The sequence below is a fragment of the Myotis nattereri genome (assembly GCF_964212035.1).
Source record: "Myotis nattereri genome assembly, chromosome: 3".
NCBI lineage: Eukaryota > Metazoa > Chordata > Mammalia > Chiroptera > Vespertilionidae > Myotis > Myotis nattereri.
This window is the reverse complement of record NC_138077.1, coordinates 143,649,075-143,664,060: the sequence shown is the minus strand read 5'-3', so window position 1 is coordinate 143,664,060 and position 14,986 is coordinate 143,649,075. Positions and strand designations below refer to the sequence as shown.

The following is a 14,986-nucleotide window of genomic DNA, read 5'->3' as shown; positions in this document are numbered from 1 at the left end:
GATCTGTGCTAGAGCCCTGGCTTACCTCATTCTAGCAGAGTGAACCTGGTTAAGTCATTTGTGCCACCTTTGACTTTGAAAATATTTCCAAGAAGCATCTTAGCCAAATATGTGGTCAGTCTATCATCTATCTGTCTATCTATCTATCTCTCTCTCTCTATCTATCTATCATCTATCTATCTATCTATCTATCTATCTATCTATCTATCGTACTCAAGGAATGACCCCTCTCTCTGGTTCTCCAGGCTAACCTACTTCTCAATATCCAAGTAAACTGGGTTTTCTAAGGTAATGTTGGCCCCGTGAAGACTAAAGGCAGAAGTCAGCTATAAGCATATCCTACTTTTGTCCATTGGTGGTGATTCCCTCACCAACGGACAAAACCAAACAGGAGTATGAGCTCTGCTGGACCCAAAGTCTGAGTTTTGCCTTGATATATTTTCATGGTCACAGATTACACAACGCCATTCCTGGGATCCAGTGGTCTGAGTGGGAGTACCTCCTAGTCCATCCCTATGTGTCTATCCTCTGTAACTAGATGTGTTGACACTTAACATTATTCTCATATTTTAAATGCTATTTATTTTCAAAGGGCTAGGGAAAGTATATGGGTTACTAAGAAAATTTACAAATTTAAAAAACATTCTAGTTTAATATGTTTCCCTTTAACCCTTTGATATTGCTAGATTAGCACCAAGTGACCAATACTGAATCCCTGATAAGGACTCTGGAAAGCTCCTTATATGCAGTAGATTTAACTTAGAATTTTTATTATTTAAGATGTCAATAAAACAATTATTTTTAAAGGAAAAATTTTCCAAAAAGTTTCAGTTATTTTATACAGTGGTGTTGCATTTTTTTTTTCCAATTCAGATATATTTCTTGGATTATTTCTTAAGATTATTTTATTAGTATATCTGAAGGCAGACTATTTCCATTATTTTTACTATGATGACTCAAACAAATATATATTTAAGATTAAGCTTAGTTCAGCTGGTCAATCATGAACATTTGGGAAGTATTTGTCTTATGAATAAATAAAAAAACTTGTCCAAGCAGATGGTTTGCTTTAATTCAAGCAACAATTTATAGACTCAAAATGAAGTTATGTAATTATTTTTAAAATCATGTTTATTTATGAAATTCTATATATTATAAATACGTATGCTCTAAAAAAGAGTAGCATATTTTAGCCAACTCAAAAGTCTTTAAGTTATTTATTTATATAACTTATTCATCTTCATCTTGAATTCAATGATCCAGCAAAGTGTTGAACAATTAAGGTTGGTAGGCAAGACTTTTGAAAAAATTAACAACTGACTAGGAAGTGTGTGCTCAGCACATTAGTAGTTAATACTGAGAGTAACTAAAAAGTAACAATAGGGACCAGAAAATAGACACCAAATAAATAAAATATACTATGTGTCAGATGATGGTGATATGGAAAAAAGTATCACCATCAGCAGTGAAAGGCAACAGCGAACCAGGGATGTGGCAGCAGCTTTAAGCCAAGTGAGCAGGGAGGCAGTGTAGCTGTATTTAAAAAGTGGATTTCAAGAGGAAGACACGGTTACACAGTCAGAGTCAGAAAGGCCTGTCCTTCACACAGTTAAAAGTTACATGCAGGGAAACGTGCTGACCTTACGAGTAAGCAATCTGATCGATGGGAGAGGGATTTGTAGTCACCTAAAGACATTGTAAACCACACCTGGCCATATAACAACATTCCTTATAAATGGATTTATTGTCTATGCTATAGTATGAACTTAAATAAATCAAGGGACTCTTGAGATTGATCAATAGACTAAGCTTTCAATAAATTCCATTAAACAAAAAATGCTTATTTATTCAGCAAGTTCTCAATTTTAATAGTTTATTCTACAGACATACTAACATATTTGTGCAAATGAGTATCTCCAAGGAAACATGTCATGGCACTATTTGCAATAGCAAAAGTTTGGAAACAAAGTCTGCAAAGGTTTGGAAACCATTATTAAGGGACAGGTTAAATAAACTATGGAGTGTCCACAGAGTGGGATATACACATCTGCTATAAAGAATGAAGCAACCCTTCCCCTAAGCTCCATAGTGGTCTCCATGGTACATTGCCACGTGAAAAAGGGAAGGTGCAGAAGAAGGGATATACAGGATATACTTGTGTTTAAAAATTATATGTTCATAAGATGATATGCTTATGTCTGTGTAGACTGATGTTTGAAGGGACATTGCTGACTCTGGTTGCAATGTGGTGGTGGGGAGCAGGAGTAGGAAGGGAATTTGTTTTTCACCATTTGCCTCATTTTACTATTTGAATTTTGTGTAGGTGCCTGCCTTACCTATTCAACATCTTTTTTTAAACAAGTCAACATCACCATTAATGTTGGTATAGGTGCAAGAGTCTCGGGTTTAAAATGTGAAATTATTTTGATTGAATTGAAATGTTCTATTCTGTATTGGAGTATCTTTTTTTCTTCCATGTTGTACGTTGAATCCTCAGACCTTATTCATCTTCTAGCTCAGTGGTTTTCAACCTGTGGGTCGCGACCCCTTTGGCAGTCAAACGACCCTTTCTCAGAGGTCGCCTAAGACCATCCTGCATATCAGATATTTACATTACGATTCATAACAGTAGCAACATTACAATTATGAAGTAGCAACGAAAATAATTTTATGGTTGGGTCACAACCTGAGGAACTGTATTTAAAGGGCCAGAAGGTTGAGAACCACTGTTCTAGCTGAACTGAATGTTTGTATCTGGTTACTCTCCCCGTTTCCCCACCCTCTCTGGCAACCACTTTTCTACTCTCCTTTTCTATGAGTTTGACTTTTTTTTTTTTTTTTCAGATTCTATGTGTAAGTGATATCATGCAATTTTTTTCTTTCTTTGTCTGGTTTATTTCAGTTAGCATAATACCCTTAAGGTCCATCCGTGTTGTCACAAGTGGCAGGACTTCCTTATTTCTCAGAGCTGAATAATATTCCACTGTGTATGTGCATGTGTGTGCATGCATGGTGTGTGTGCGTGCGTGCGTGTGTGTGTGTGATATCACATTTTCTTTATCCATTTTTTATCAGCAGACAGACACTTAAATTGTTTCTGTGTCTTGACTATTGTGAATAATGCTACAATAAACATGGGAGTGCCGATATCTCTTCAAATGTCCTATGTCCATTACCTTAAATCAATGCTCAGAAGTGGGATTGCTGGATCATTTGGTAGTTCTATTTTTAATTTTTTGAGGAACCTCCGTAGTGTCTGAACCAATTTGCGTTTTACCAACAATACACAAGGGTTTACTTTTCTCCACATCTTAACCAACACTTGTTATCTCTTGTTAAGGAGCTCACTCCCTATGTTTTATTTCAGGACTTACGGTTTTAGGTCTTATATTTATATCTTTAATTGGTTTTGAATTTATTTTTGTATATGGTATAATATAGGGGTCCAGTTTCATTCATTTTTATGAGGCTGTTTAGTTTGCATGAAGAGATTGTCCTTTTCATATTGTACATATATTCTTGGCTTCTTTGTTGTAAATTAACTGACCATAAATGTGTGGGTTTATTTCCTGGGTCTCTATTTTGTTTCATTGATCCATGTGCCTTAGATCAGTGTATCTTTTAATTAAATTTTAACAAACATTTATTATACAACTAGCAGGCATTGCAAGTATTTTTTTAGTCACTAGTGAGAGGCAGGAAAATTCATGCATTTTGTTCCACTCAAAAAAGCATATGTATTGAAAAAAGGAGAGAATACTATAAATTATTCAGGGTTAATATTTGATCTCTAAAATAACTAGTAAAGTGTATAACCAATAGTTAGAATTCATATATATGGGCTCACTAACTACTCGGCTCCTTATTATGTGCGATATTTTAGACAAATAATTAAGCTCTAGTTTGTTCACTTGTAAAATGGGGCAACAGTAATTGTACTTCAGGATATGGCTTTGATGATTAAATGATATATAACGCATGTAAATTACTTAGCACAGTGCTTTCCATTAAATCTAGTGCAATAAGTGTTAGCTGTTTTGTTTTTATTTATCAGTTCACTTTGCTTATAAGTTTTCTTTTCAAATTGGGGAGTGGAAGCCCTCAGAAGTGCTGTCACTTACTGTACACTATAGTAGCAGTAGCAGTCTGAGACAGAAAGCGAAGGAAGAATGAATAGAGGAAGACCAGTGATTAATGAGCTAGGCCCAGCGAACGGAGAAATGAGGGCATTGTATGCAGAGGGGCACGATGCACAAAGGCACAGAGGTGGATGCATGGCGTGTTTTGGGAATGGAGGGGAGAGTGCTAGTTTGTGTAAAGTGTACTACCAGAGGTCTGCATGGAAGGAATATTGGTAGGAGGCAAGGAAACTGAGCAAGCGATGGTTGGCCATGGGGTTCTTACAGGCAATGCCTAAGAGTTGGGCATTACCTTTCAGTGGTAGAGATGGAAACTGGATAAGAGAAGGTCAGAGATAGGATGTGGGCAGGAGGAAGTGGGAATGTGAAGGAGGAGGAGGATATACAGGGAGGGGGTAGTGCTTGATAGGGCCAAAGGGCGAAGGGAGAAATTGAAGATCCCACATGGCGGTGGAGGGGCCTAGATAATTAATGGGACAAATAGAGCCATCGGGGGACAAATTCCAAGTGGGGGTGAGCTTTGTAAAGGGATGAAGATCCTCCCCATGAGACAGGCAGAAAGGTGAGAAGCAGTGAAGGTGCAGAGGAGGTGGGATGGGCAGGATACAGAGGTTGAAAGGCTGCAGGCCTTTCAGCTTCTTTTCTTGAAGTTTGATCTGCTGAGAATGATCAGTTGAAAGGAAATTATCTGCTGAGTGGGGTGGGATTTTAGGGTTTAAGACGAGAGGTAGGGATTTGGATTATCCACCGTAGGAAATGTAAGAAGTAATGGCCTTGGGAGGAGGATGAGTCTGGCTGATGCAAACGCTTGGTGAGAAGGTCCCAGGGAGCCATGTGGTTCTCGCTAACAGCAGCCTGGATTCTAGAAGCAACACAGATGGAAAGATGGCCAGACCCACCCAGATGCAAGGAGTTCAGGAACAGAGGGCATTGGCTCAAGGGCAGCTGATAAATTGGGAAGAAGGAAATTTGAGAAAAAGTGACAGAGTTAGTCTGAAGAGAATAGAATGAGGTCAAGAGGCATGGGTCTAGATTCAGGGAGTAGGTGAAATGAAGGTGGGAGGGGAGAGGTGACAAGACAGACTGTGGCTGGAGGGGGGCTTCAGGGTTCAGTATTTTATAGGATTATTTTATTGTTGTTTTCCAGAAAGCACTGTTTAAGAAAGTTGCCCTGAAATTCTTCCAACAGCCCAACAGTGTCTGTATTGGTATAGATCAGGGGCAGAAATTTTTCTTGAGAGCTTTGTTAAGGCCACATAATATTGATAGAGGATGAGCCCAGAGTGTTTTTACAAAGCGAGATGTTAACACAGGCATCACAGGTCTCAGCGAGTTCCCTGGAAATTTGTAGTTTTTCCTCAATAAGAAACAACTAACATAAGCTCAGTGATTTGTATTTCTTTGCCTTTAAAGGTAAAACCAGTAATCCACAGCAGGATCAACGTGTCAGCTCGATTTAGAAAACCACTTCAGGAACCCTGTACTATCTTGTAAGTTGGAGGCCTTTACAGTTCAAGTTGAAATTGGCTGGTGGTTTCCTTCTGGTTTGGGGTTTGCGCTATAATTATAGTGGCATTACTCTGTCAAATGGTATGGCTCACTGGCTTTGCTTTTTGTCCAGCTTGATTGCAAATGGAGACCTCATAAGCCCAGCATCTCGCCTCCTCATCCCTAGAAAAGCCTTGAACCAGTGGGATCATGTGCTACAGATGGTCACGGAAAAAATAACTCTGAGGAGTGGGGCTGTTCACAGGTATGTCAAAATCATCTTGCGAGTGGATGGTTTTCAGAACTGTTGAAAATATTCCCAGGAGGCTCTCAAGTCACTTGTCCCAAATTTGAATTTTGGCTCACCAGTTAGGCTCTATATGCCTTAGTTTCTTTATCTGTAAAATGGGTATATAATAATACTTACCTTATAGGATTGTTTTAAGGAATAAGACAAGCCACATATGGACCTGAAAACAGTTCTTGGCACAAATATTAACTATTTTTATTCCTTTAATTTAGTGCAATTAGGCAACATTCATTTTGTTGAGAACTTTTTTTGAATGAGCCAGGTTCTTGACTTTTAGTTAACTGTATTTTTATTCAGGAGATATTAATGATCCTTTGATGGTCCAAACTATTTGCCTAGCATAAAGAATCAGACATCAGGAGTTGTTAGTGGATTTAAGGAAGAGGCAGGTAAGAGAGGACAATTAAGTGGGGATGTTTAAACTTGAGAAATCAAAAGCATTTTTCTCAAGTTCTGAAATTTAAGTGAAGATTTAAAGTCATAACTTTTAAATTGTGAAGCCTATTAAATTATCCCTTGATGGAGGCTCCCTAGTTCAGTTCTCTGTAGGTGGGAGGGTTACAAATAATATATACAAGCACAGAACATATTAAGAATATACACAAAGACTTGGAACCTAATCAAGAGTTTTCTGGTTGTTCTTGAGTCCTATCTTTATCCCAAACTCTCTAACATACTCCACTGGTAGAACATACTCCTGCTTTCAACAAGTTATGCCCTGCCCATTTTCATTTCTATATATCTACCTATAGACACATATGATAAGATAATTATGTCTTTCAGTATAATGTATGTACATATTCATATATATATCCTATATAATAAAAGGCTAATATGCAAATTGACTGAACAGTGAATGACCGATTGCTATGATGTGCACTGACCACCAGGGGGCAGACACTCAATGCAGGAGCTGCCCCCTGATGGTCAGTGCACTCCCACAGGGGGAGGGCTGCTCAGCCAGAAGCCGGGCTCACGGCTGGCGAGCGCAGTGGCGGTAGCAGGAGTCTCTCCCACCTCCACTGCAGTCAGACATCCCCCGAGGGCTCCTCGACTGTGAGAGGGTGCAGGCCAGGCTGAGGGATCCCCTCCACCCCCAGTGCACGAGTTTTGTGCACCAGGCCTCTCTCTCTCTCTCTCTCTCTCTCTCTCTCTCTCTCTATATATATATATATATATATATATATATATATACATATATATATATGCATATATATATATATATATAGTTTCATAGCCACTTAGATTTTAAATATAGTTAGGAATATATAAATATATATTTAATATCCTATCTAATAATAGAGAAACATGGTAATTAACCATAACTTCGCTACCCTTCCCATTGGCTAATCAGGGCAATATGCAAATTAACTGCCAGCAAAGATGGCGGCCGGCAGCCAGGCAGCTGAAGTGAACATGAGGCTTGGTTGCTCCAGTGACAGAGGAAGCCAAGGTTCCCTGCCTGCCGCAGCCAGGCTCTGAGCTCCAGTCTATGCAACAAAGTTGCAATTATAGAAGCTAAACAAGCTCCAGATACCTGCTTTCAGCCAGCTTCGGCCTCAGAGCTTAGAGCGGCAGTGATGGCAACAATGTTTCCATTATAGACGCTAAACAAACCCAGATACCTGCTTTCAGCCGGCCGCAGCCTCAGAGCTGGAGCCGGGCCTCAGAGCTAGAGCCGGCTCTCAGCTCCAGTGACAGCCATAGAAGGTAAATAAATCCCAGAATAATAATAAAAACAAACAAACAGAAAAAAAGGAGAGGCTAGGAGCTTCAGTTGTCTGCCAGCCTGAAAACAGCCCTCAGCCCCTCACCCAGACTGGCCAGACACCCCAGTGGGGACCCCCACCCTGAAGGGAGTGTGACCAGCTGCAAACAGCCATCATCCCCTCATCCAGGCTGGCCAGGCACCCAAGCGGGACCCCCACCCTGATCCGGGACACCCTTCAGGGCAAACCAGCCAGCCCCCACCCGTGCACCAGGCCTCTATCCTTTATAGTAAAAGGGTAGTATGCAAACTGACCCTAACAGCAGAAAGACTGGGAATGACTGGTCACTATGATACACACTGATCACCAGGGGGCAGACGCTCAATGCAGGAGCTGCCCTCTGGTGGTCAGTGAGCTCTCACATGGGAGGAGCTCTGCTCAGCCACAAGCCAGGCTGACGGCTGCCAGTACAGCAGTGGTGGTGGGAGCCTTTCCTGTCTCCTCAGCAGTGCTAAGGATGTCCGACTGCAGCTTAGGTCTGCTCCCCGCTGGCAAGAGGGCATCCCCTGAGGGCTGCCGGGCTGCCAGAGGGATGTCTGATTGCCATCCTGGCCCAATCTCCAGGGAGCAGGCCTAAGCCAGCAAGTGGTCATCCCCTGAGGGGTCCCAGACTGCGAAAGGGCACAGGCCGGGCTGAGGGACTCCCTATCTCCGAGCGTACAAATTTTTGTGCACCGGGCCTCTAGTATAAATATAATTGAAAGCAAAACTTCACCTATGGTAAAAAGTATTTCAAACAGGACAAAAGATATAAATAAAAACCATTTATCTCCCTTCTGACTCCCCAGTTGCTCTTTCCAGCGTTATTCCAGAAATATTCTATGCATACAGAAGCCTATGAATCTTTTATTTTTAAAAAAACACAAATGGTAACTCACATACACACATAAATAAATATATAAATATATCTTCTTTTTTTAGACTATATTATTGTTAACTGTATTATAGATATTCCCCATTTTACTGTAACAACAAATCTTGGAGATTTTTATTAGCACAAATAGCTCTATTGTATTATATCGTATTATTTTTAATGACTGAAAAATATTTTATTTTATGAGTGTGCCCTAATCTATTTTAATAGTCTACTCTTGATAGAAACTGAGATCATTTCCAACCTTTCATTTTTACATGTTCATGTCTTTGCATATAAATAGAGTTTATCAGCAGAATAAAGTCTAGAAGTGGAATTGTTGTGTCTCTTGGTAAATGCATTTTAGATTTTGATAGATACTGCCAACTGTCTTCCAAAGGGTTTGTACTGACTTGCACTCTCATTAAAAGTGCTTGAGGACCTGTTTTACATACTCTCATCTGTGCTGTGAAATTAATATTTTGCCTTTTCATTCATGTTTGGTAAAAGTATTTAATTTTTGTTGATTTTTATTTATTTAATGTACAATAATGACATCTATTGAGCATTTCTTTTGTGCAATGCATTATTCTAAGTGCTTTATGTTGTTAACTTAATTTAGCAATCCTATGAGATAAGTAGTGTTGTTATTCTCTTTTCATGAAACAGGAGACACAGAGGGGGTAATTTACTTGCCCAAGATTATGTAGATAGTGGCTCACAGGACTGGATTCAGCCAAGTTATTGGGTTGTATGACTCCAGAGACTGTGCTCTTCATTGCTAAGTTATAATCTGAATAACTGCCAATATTTATCTTCTATTACATATGAACTATCTGTCATGGCCTTTGCATAGTTGTCTTATTGATTTGTAGGCACTCTTTACACATTTGGAAAATTGGCCCTTTGTCATATGTTTTAAATATATTTACAGTCTGTATTTTTGATACTGTTTATGTTTCTTTTTGCATACAGACATATTGAGTTTTGATGCAGTTGAATTTTCAATCTTTTCTTTTGATCATTAAGTTTTATTACTAGTTTAGGTCTTTCTCACTCCAAGATTATAAAAATATTTTTCTATGTTTTTGTCTCATACTTTTGAATTTCATTTGAAACTTTGATCCTTCTGGGTTTCATTTTGGGATCAAGAGTGAAGACAGATCTCAATCCTATATAATAAAAGCCTAATATGCTAAGTGTCTGGTCTTGTGGTCAGTTGTTCAACCAATCAATGCGTAAGTAATATGCTAATAATATGCTAAGGCCACTCAATCGCATACTATGATGTGCACTGACCACCAGGGGGCAGACAATGCAGGAGCTGCCCCCTGATGGTCAGTGTGCTCCCACTGGGGGAGCACTGCTCAGCCAGAAGCCTTGAGCTGGGCTCACGGCTGGCGAGCGCAGCAATGGTGGTGGGAACCTCTCCTGCCTCTGCAGCAGTGCTAAGGATATCCGACTGTTGGACATCCCCCGAGGGCTCCTGGACTGCGAGAGTGACCCCCCCCCCGAGTGCACGAATTTTGTGCACTAGGCCTCTAGTTATATATTGATTTTTATTAGATATAATTGCATCTTTTTAAAAAAATATATTTTATTGATTTTTTACAGAGAGGAAGGGAGAGGGATAGAGAGTTAGAAACATCGATGAGAGAGAAACATCGATCAGCTGCCTCCTGCACACCCCCTCCTGGGGATGTGCCCTCAACCAAGATACATGCCCTTGACCGGAATCAAACCCAGGACCCTTGAGTCTGCAGGTTGATGCTCTATCCACTGAGCCAAACCAGCTAGGGCTATAATTGCATCTTTTGACATATACATAAATATAAACCCACTAAATAAAAAATATCAAGCATAAAAATATATATATACTCAACTGCATGCCCAAGATACACCTATTCATACATATATTGATATGAATAAATTTATACATAGAAATAAAATTTATGAAAGTACAAATACAGGAAAGAAAATATACTTATATATCCCTGAACATTTGAATACTTAGAGAAAGTCCATTCTTAATATAATGCCAGATATGAGTGAGATTTGGTTGCTATTGACTTGGGATATGCCCATTTTTCCTTAATGAAACATTAAAAAATTTTACGGTTGGATCCTACACTGCACATCAATACATTTATATATGAAAAGCATTCCATAAAAATTGGCTCAACTTCCTATTTATATTTCTTGTCTTTGTAGCAAAGGAAGAAAGCAGGTCAACAAGAGTCACATAAAGAAAAGCTAAAATCATGGGCTAGGACTTATGCAGGGCCTCTTTCCCACCTGTAGAGGAAACCAGTCATGTCTTAGCTGTTTCCAGATCCACAGCTTTGCTGCCTTTTCATTTCTTGCTATAAAAGTTATTTACGAATTTTGACCTTCCTATTTTGAAGGAAAATGAAAGAAGAATGTCCGGGTCTAAGCCAGTACTTCTCAACCAGGGGAAGTTTTCCCCCTCGAGGATATTTGGCAGTGTCTGGAGTCATTTCTGGTAGTCCCAGCTGGGGATGGGCCAGCTACTACTACCACCGAGGGGGTAGAAGCCAAAGGTGCTGTTATCTACAGTCCACAGGACAGCCTGCCCACCTCTCCAAAAGAGCATAGTCTTGTCCAAACAGCGTTCAGAAACCCTGGTTTAGGTCCAGGCAGGAAAACCAGAACCCTGGGTGAAGTGTTGACTTGTAGGGAGAGGAGTACAATGTTATAAAAGAAAAGGTCTTGATACTAACTCAACACAAACATATTCCAGGATTTTGGTGGCTATTTTCTTTTTACATAACCAGTAAACAAGCAGACAGGTCAATGGACTTTTCATTTCCTTTGCAAATGTTACTAACATTTATTATACAGTATAGGAAGCCTGATCATTTTTGAATGATTTTCTCGAAATCTACCTAGTTGCTCTTGTTTATAACCTTCAAATATCTGCATTGTCTTTTTGTGTAGTTTTCTAGTAGGCTCCCCGCCCCCCGGCCCCCCGCTCTTTAAAGAAATTCTCTGGATACTTTAAATGGTCTACAAAATTGTCACTGTTCTTTGAATAAGTAACATATTAATTGTAGTTTGCAGCAGCAGTTTTACAGTAAAGGGAGGTTCTTGTGAAATCTATTCTGGGAAGATGAGGGAAGGAAGGGGAAAAAAAGAAAGAAGCAGGAATGTTATGTGGTTCTGCATCATTAATACTGGCAATGGGTTCTTTCACCTCCTGCCCTCTCAACCTCTTGTTTTCTGACCCAGTTTTGTGTGTTTAGATGTAATCTTTTGGCTGATGGCTGCTCATATACAGAATGCTTTACGAGGCAAATCATTCTGACAAGTATATTAAGAAAATAAACTTTAAAAGTACTTACCAAATGTAAATAGAGCAAACTTCAACAGAAGCTGGGCTTTATTTAAGGCACTGCTCTCTGTACCAGTTAAATCTTCCCCTCTAAAATCTTAATATGGCAGCCACAGGGGATATCATGTTAGATTGTCAGTGCATGTGCAGCTAGTTAGTAACTGTGTCTGCATTATAACGTTGGCATTTAGTTGAATCTAATGGCTTTGAGGCATTTGCAATTCAATAATTGGGATAGTAACAGATGAGCCAAATTAAGAACAGAATGTTTTTATTTACTTTGTAATTTTAAGCAGTTTTTTCAATGCTTGTTAAAATTTTAATTGTTGGCATTCATATTTTGGCAGACTTTATACTTTAGAAGGAAAACTGGTTGAAAGTGGGACAGAGTTGGAGAATGGACAGTTTTATGTGGCTGTTGGCAGAGATAAGTTTAAGAAATTGCCTTACAGTGAATTACTTTTTGACAAGTCAACCATGAGAAGGTCTTACGGGTAAGTTTTCATCCTTATATACTTCTCATATGTTAGTTATCGCTTGAAATAGCATTGAGTCTTTTGCTGACCATTGGTGTATTTTATATAATCTTGTTTATCAGTTAGACTGCAAAGCATATATGATATACATTGACCTTTGTTTTTTTGCCATGATTGGATATTGAAGTCTATTGCACAATAATTTTTGGAAATCTATGGAAAACTAAATAGTATATTTTTTTACTATATTTTTATTTTTTTCTATTCATTTATGATTTTATAACAAATATAAAGATTTACTCTTGTGAAGAAGATACAGGGAAATTAGCTTCTTTTAAAAAAATATAAATTTTCATTGATTTCAGAGAAGAAGGGAGAGGAAAAGAGAGAGACATCAATAATGAAAGAGAATCACTGATTGGTTGCCTCCTGCACGCTCCACATTGGGGATTGAGCAGGAGCATGTACATACCCAGGCACGTACCCTGACCAGGAATCAAACCTTGACCTCCTGGTTCATAGGTCGATGCTCAACCACTGAGCCTCAATGGCAGGCCAATTAGCTTCTTTAAAGCATACATTATTAGAAGTTTTAAGAATGTCTTAACTGTTTAGCTGGATCAAGTAATTTTCCAGCTGGTGCATTCAAAACATCTAAAGGTGTTTAAAAAACCCCATAATATTTTATACTCCGTTTAATAATAACTGTAAAATATAAAAACAATAAAATTCCACTTGTGCAAAATAAATAGATTAACTGCTTTTGTAGTTAATATATGCAAAATTTTATAGATAACAGTTTTAATTACTCATGATACACTGTGGACCATTTTTCTCTATGCAATGTCATATATTGGTGAAAGATGCCTTATTTCAGCAAAGTAGCTGGACCTCATAGGCATGACTGAGGAGCCCCTGGCTCCTGGCCCATGCTGGGACCCTCCCTTCAGCTTGTTCACGGTGCCCAGGGATCAACCTCTACTGCAATTTATGGATATTCTGTGACCATTTTGCTATTGGAAACAGAACTTTTTGGTGGTTCTCTGCTAGGGTGGGTGATACTTGTAGAGACAGAGCAGAATGTCACCAATATGTTGTCCATTAATTCAGTTTGTGAAGCCTGATGGAGAGCTCAGTTGAGGGTCTCTAGATAAGTATTAGATGAAACCAAATTTCAGGGATGTTGTTTAATGTATGCAAGAGCACATGGTTTCCCAGAACTTTGGAATTACTCACCAGCGGACTTATTGCTAACCATCCTTACCCATCCATGAAATCAAATCCTTCCGCAGCCTGCCAGGCAACACTGGATTAGCCTGTTGTTAGCGTCAGTGTGTAATTGATGGCAGTGGGAAAACCCTAACTCATGGTGACCTTTCTCAGGCAAATTAGTAAGATGACATTTATCTCTGTATCCTCTTATTTACAGAGTTTCGGGTGAGTTCCAGAATAGGTCTTTTCCTAATAATATAGATATCCATGAAACAACATTCCTATAGTTGAAGAGAGTTTTTATTTTTTGACAAGAGGGACTGGTTTAGAAAGTTCCTGAATATAAATGTCCGTGTGCTACCATTCTGAGCTCCTATCAGAGGCAGACAGCATAGGAGTTTAAAGAGAGAGAGAGATAAATTTATTGTTTTAAACTCAGTTTGACAAAGTCATTACTCAGCTTGAGAAATGATCTTTTGAAATTCATATGGAAAATTCAGGGAATTAAATAAAAATGCTGTAAAAGAATATAATGTGGTGCTAAAGGTTTGTGGTATCAATTACAATAGTATGCAGAAAAATAGTAAACATCTTTTGGAATGGAATTTTGAAATTTTATGGTGGTCCTCGTGAAATTGGGAAAGTATGTAGTACTTTTGTGAAACACTGATATCAGTAAACAGTTGACTTCCAGGTTGGGATGACAAATTGGGATGACAATTGTCTTGCATTGTATATTATTTATAAATAACACTTGTATTTCTAAATTGCAATTTGTTTTCGCAGTCAGAAAGCTTCTTCACTGCCTCCTATTGTGGGATCCAGAAAGTGTAAAGGGAGTGTAAGTATCAGATGGTTTACTCATTAATATTCTATATTTCTGTACAATACATTGAGACTGTCCTTTGCATTTCAATTAATTTTGAAGAAATAAAAGCAAGCTGGTATATAAGCAATTGTGTGAAACAACACTAAGACATTAATGTTACAATTAAGGTCTTACACGAGAGCTAACATTTTTAGAATATATATTTTGAAATAGATATCTTTTTCCTTGTTATAGACCTGATACAATTTATTATATCACAGTTGAAATCTAAGCAATCTACACTAATAAAAGAGAAACATGGTAATTGGCGTACTACCACTACCCTTTTCATTGGCTAATCAGCGAGATATGCAAATTAACTGTCAGCCAAGATGGCGGCTGGCAGCCAGGCAGCTTGAAACTAACATGAGGCTTGCTTGCCTCAGTAAGGGAGGATCCTTGGAGGAAACCAACGTTCCCCGCCTGCGGCTACAGGCCTCTGAGCAGGCAGTTTAAGAAACATTGTAACAAATACCGCTGGACTTCAGCCAGCAGATTCGCAACATTGTAAGCAAAGGC

At 38.8% G+C, this 14,986-nt stretch overlaps 1 protein-coding gene across 1 annotated transcript in view; it reads left to right on the top strand.

The window, feature by feature from the left end:
- Nucleotides 1-14,986, top strand: part of DCDC2 (doublecortin domain containing 2) — a 180,360-nt gene that overhangs the window by 46,981 nt on the left and 118,393 nt on the right. The window contains exons 4-7 of the mRNA XM_081086821.1: nucleotides 5,553-5,629; nucleotides 5,761-5,892; nucleotides 12,259-12,405; nucleotides 14,386-14,440. Of these exons, the coding sequence (XP_080942947.1) occupies nucleotides 5,553-5,629; nucleotides 5,761-5,892; nucleotides 12,259-12,405; nucleotides 14,386-14,440 (411 nt within the window). The remainder of the gene's footprint in view (nucleotides 1-5,552; nucleotides 5,630-5,760; nucleotides 5,893-12,258; nucleotides 12,406-14,385; nucleotides 14,441-14,986) is intronic.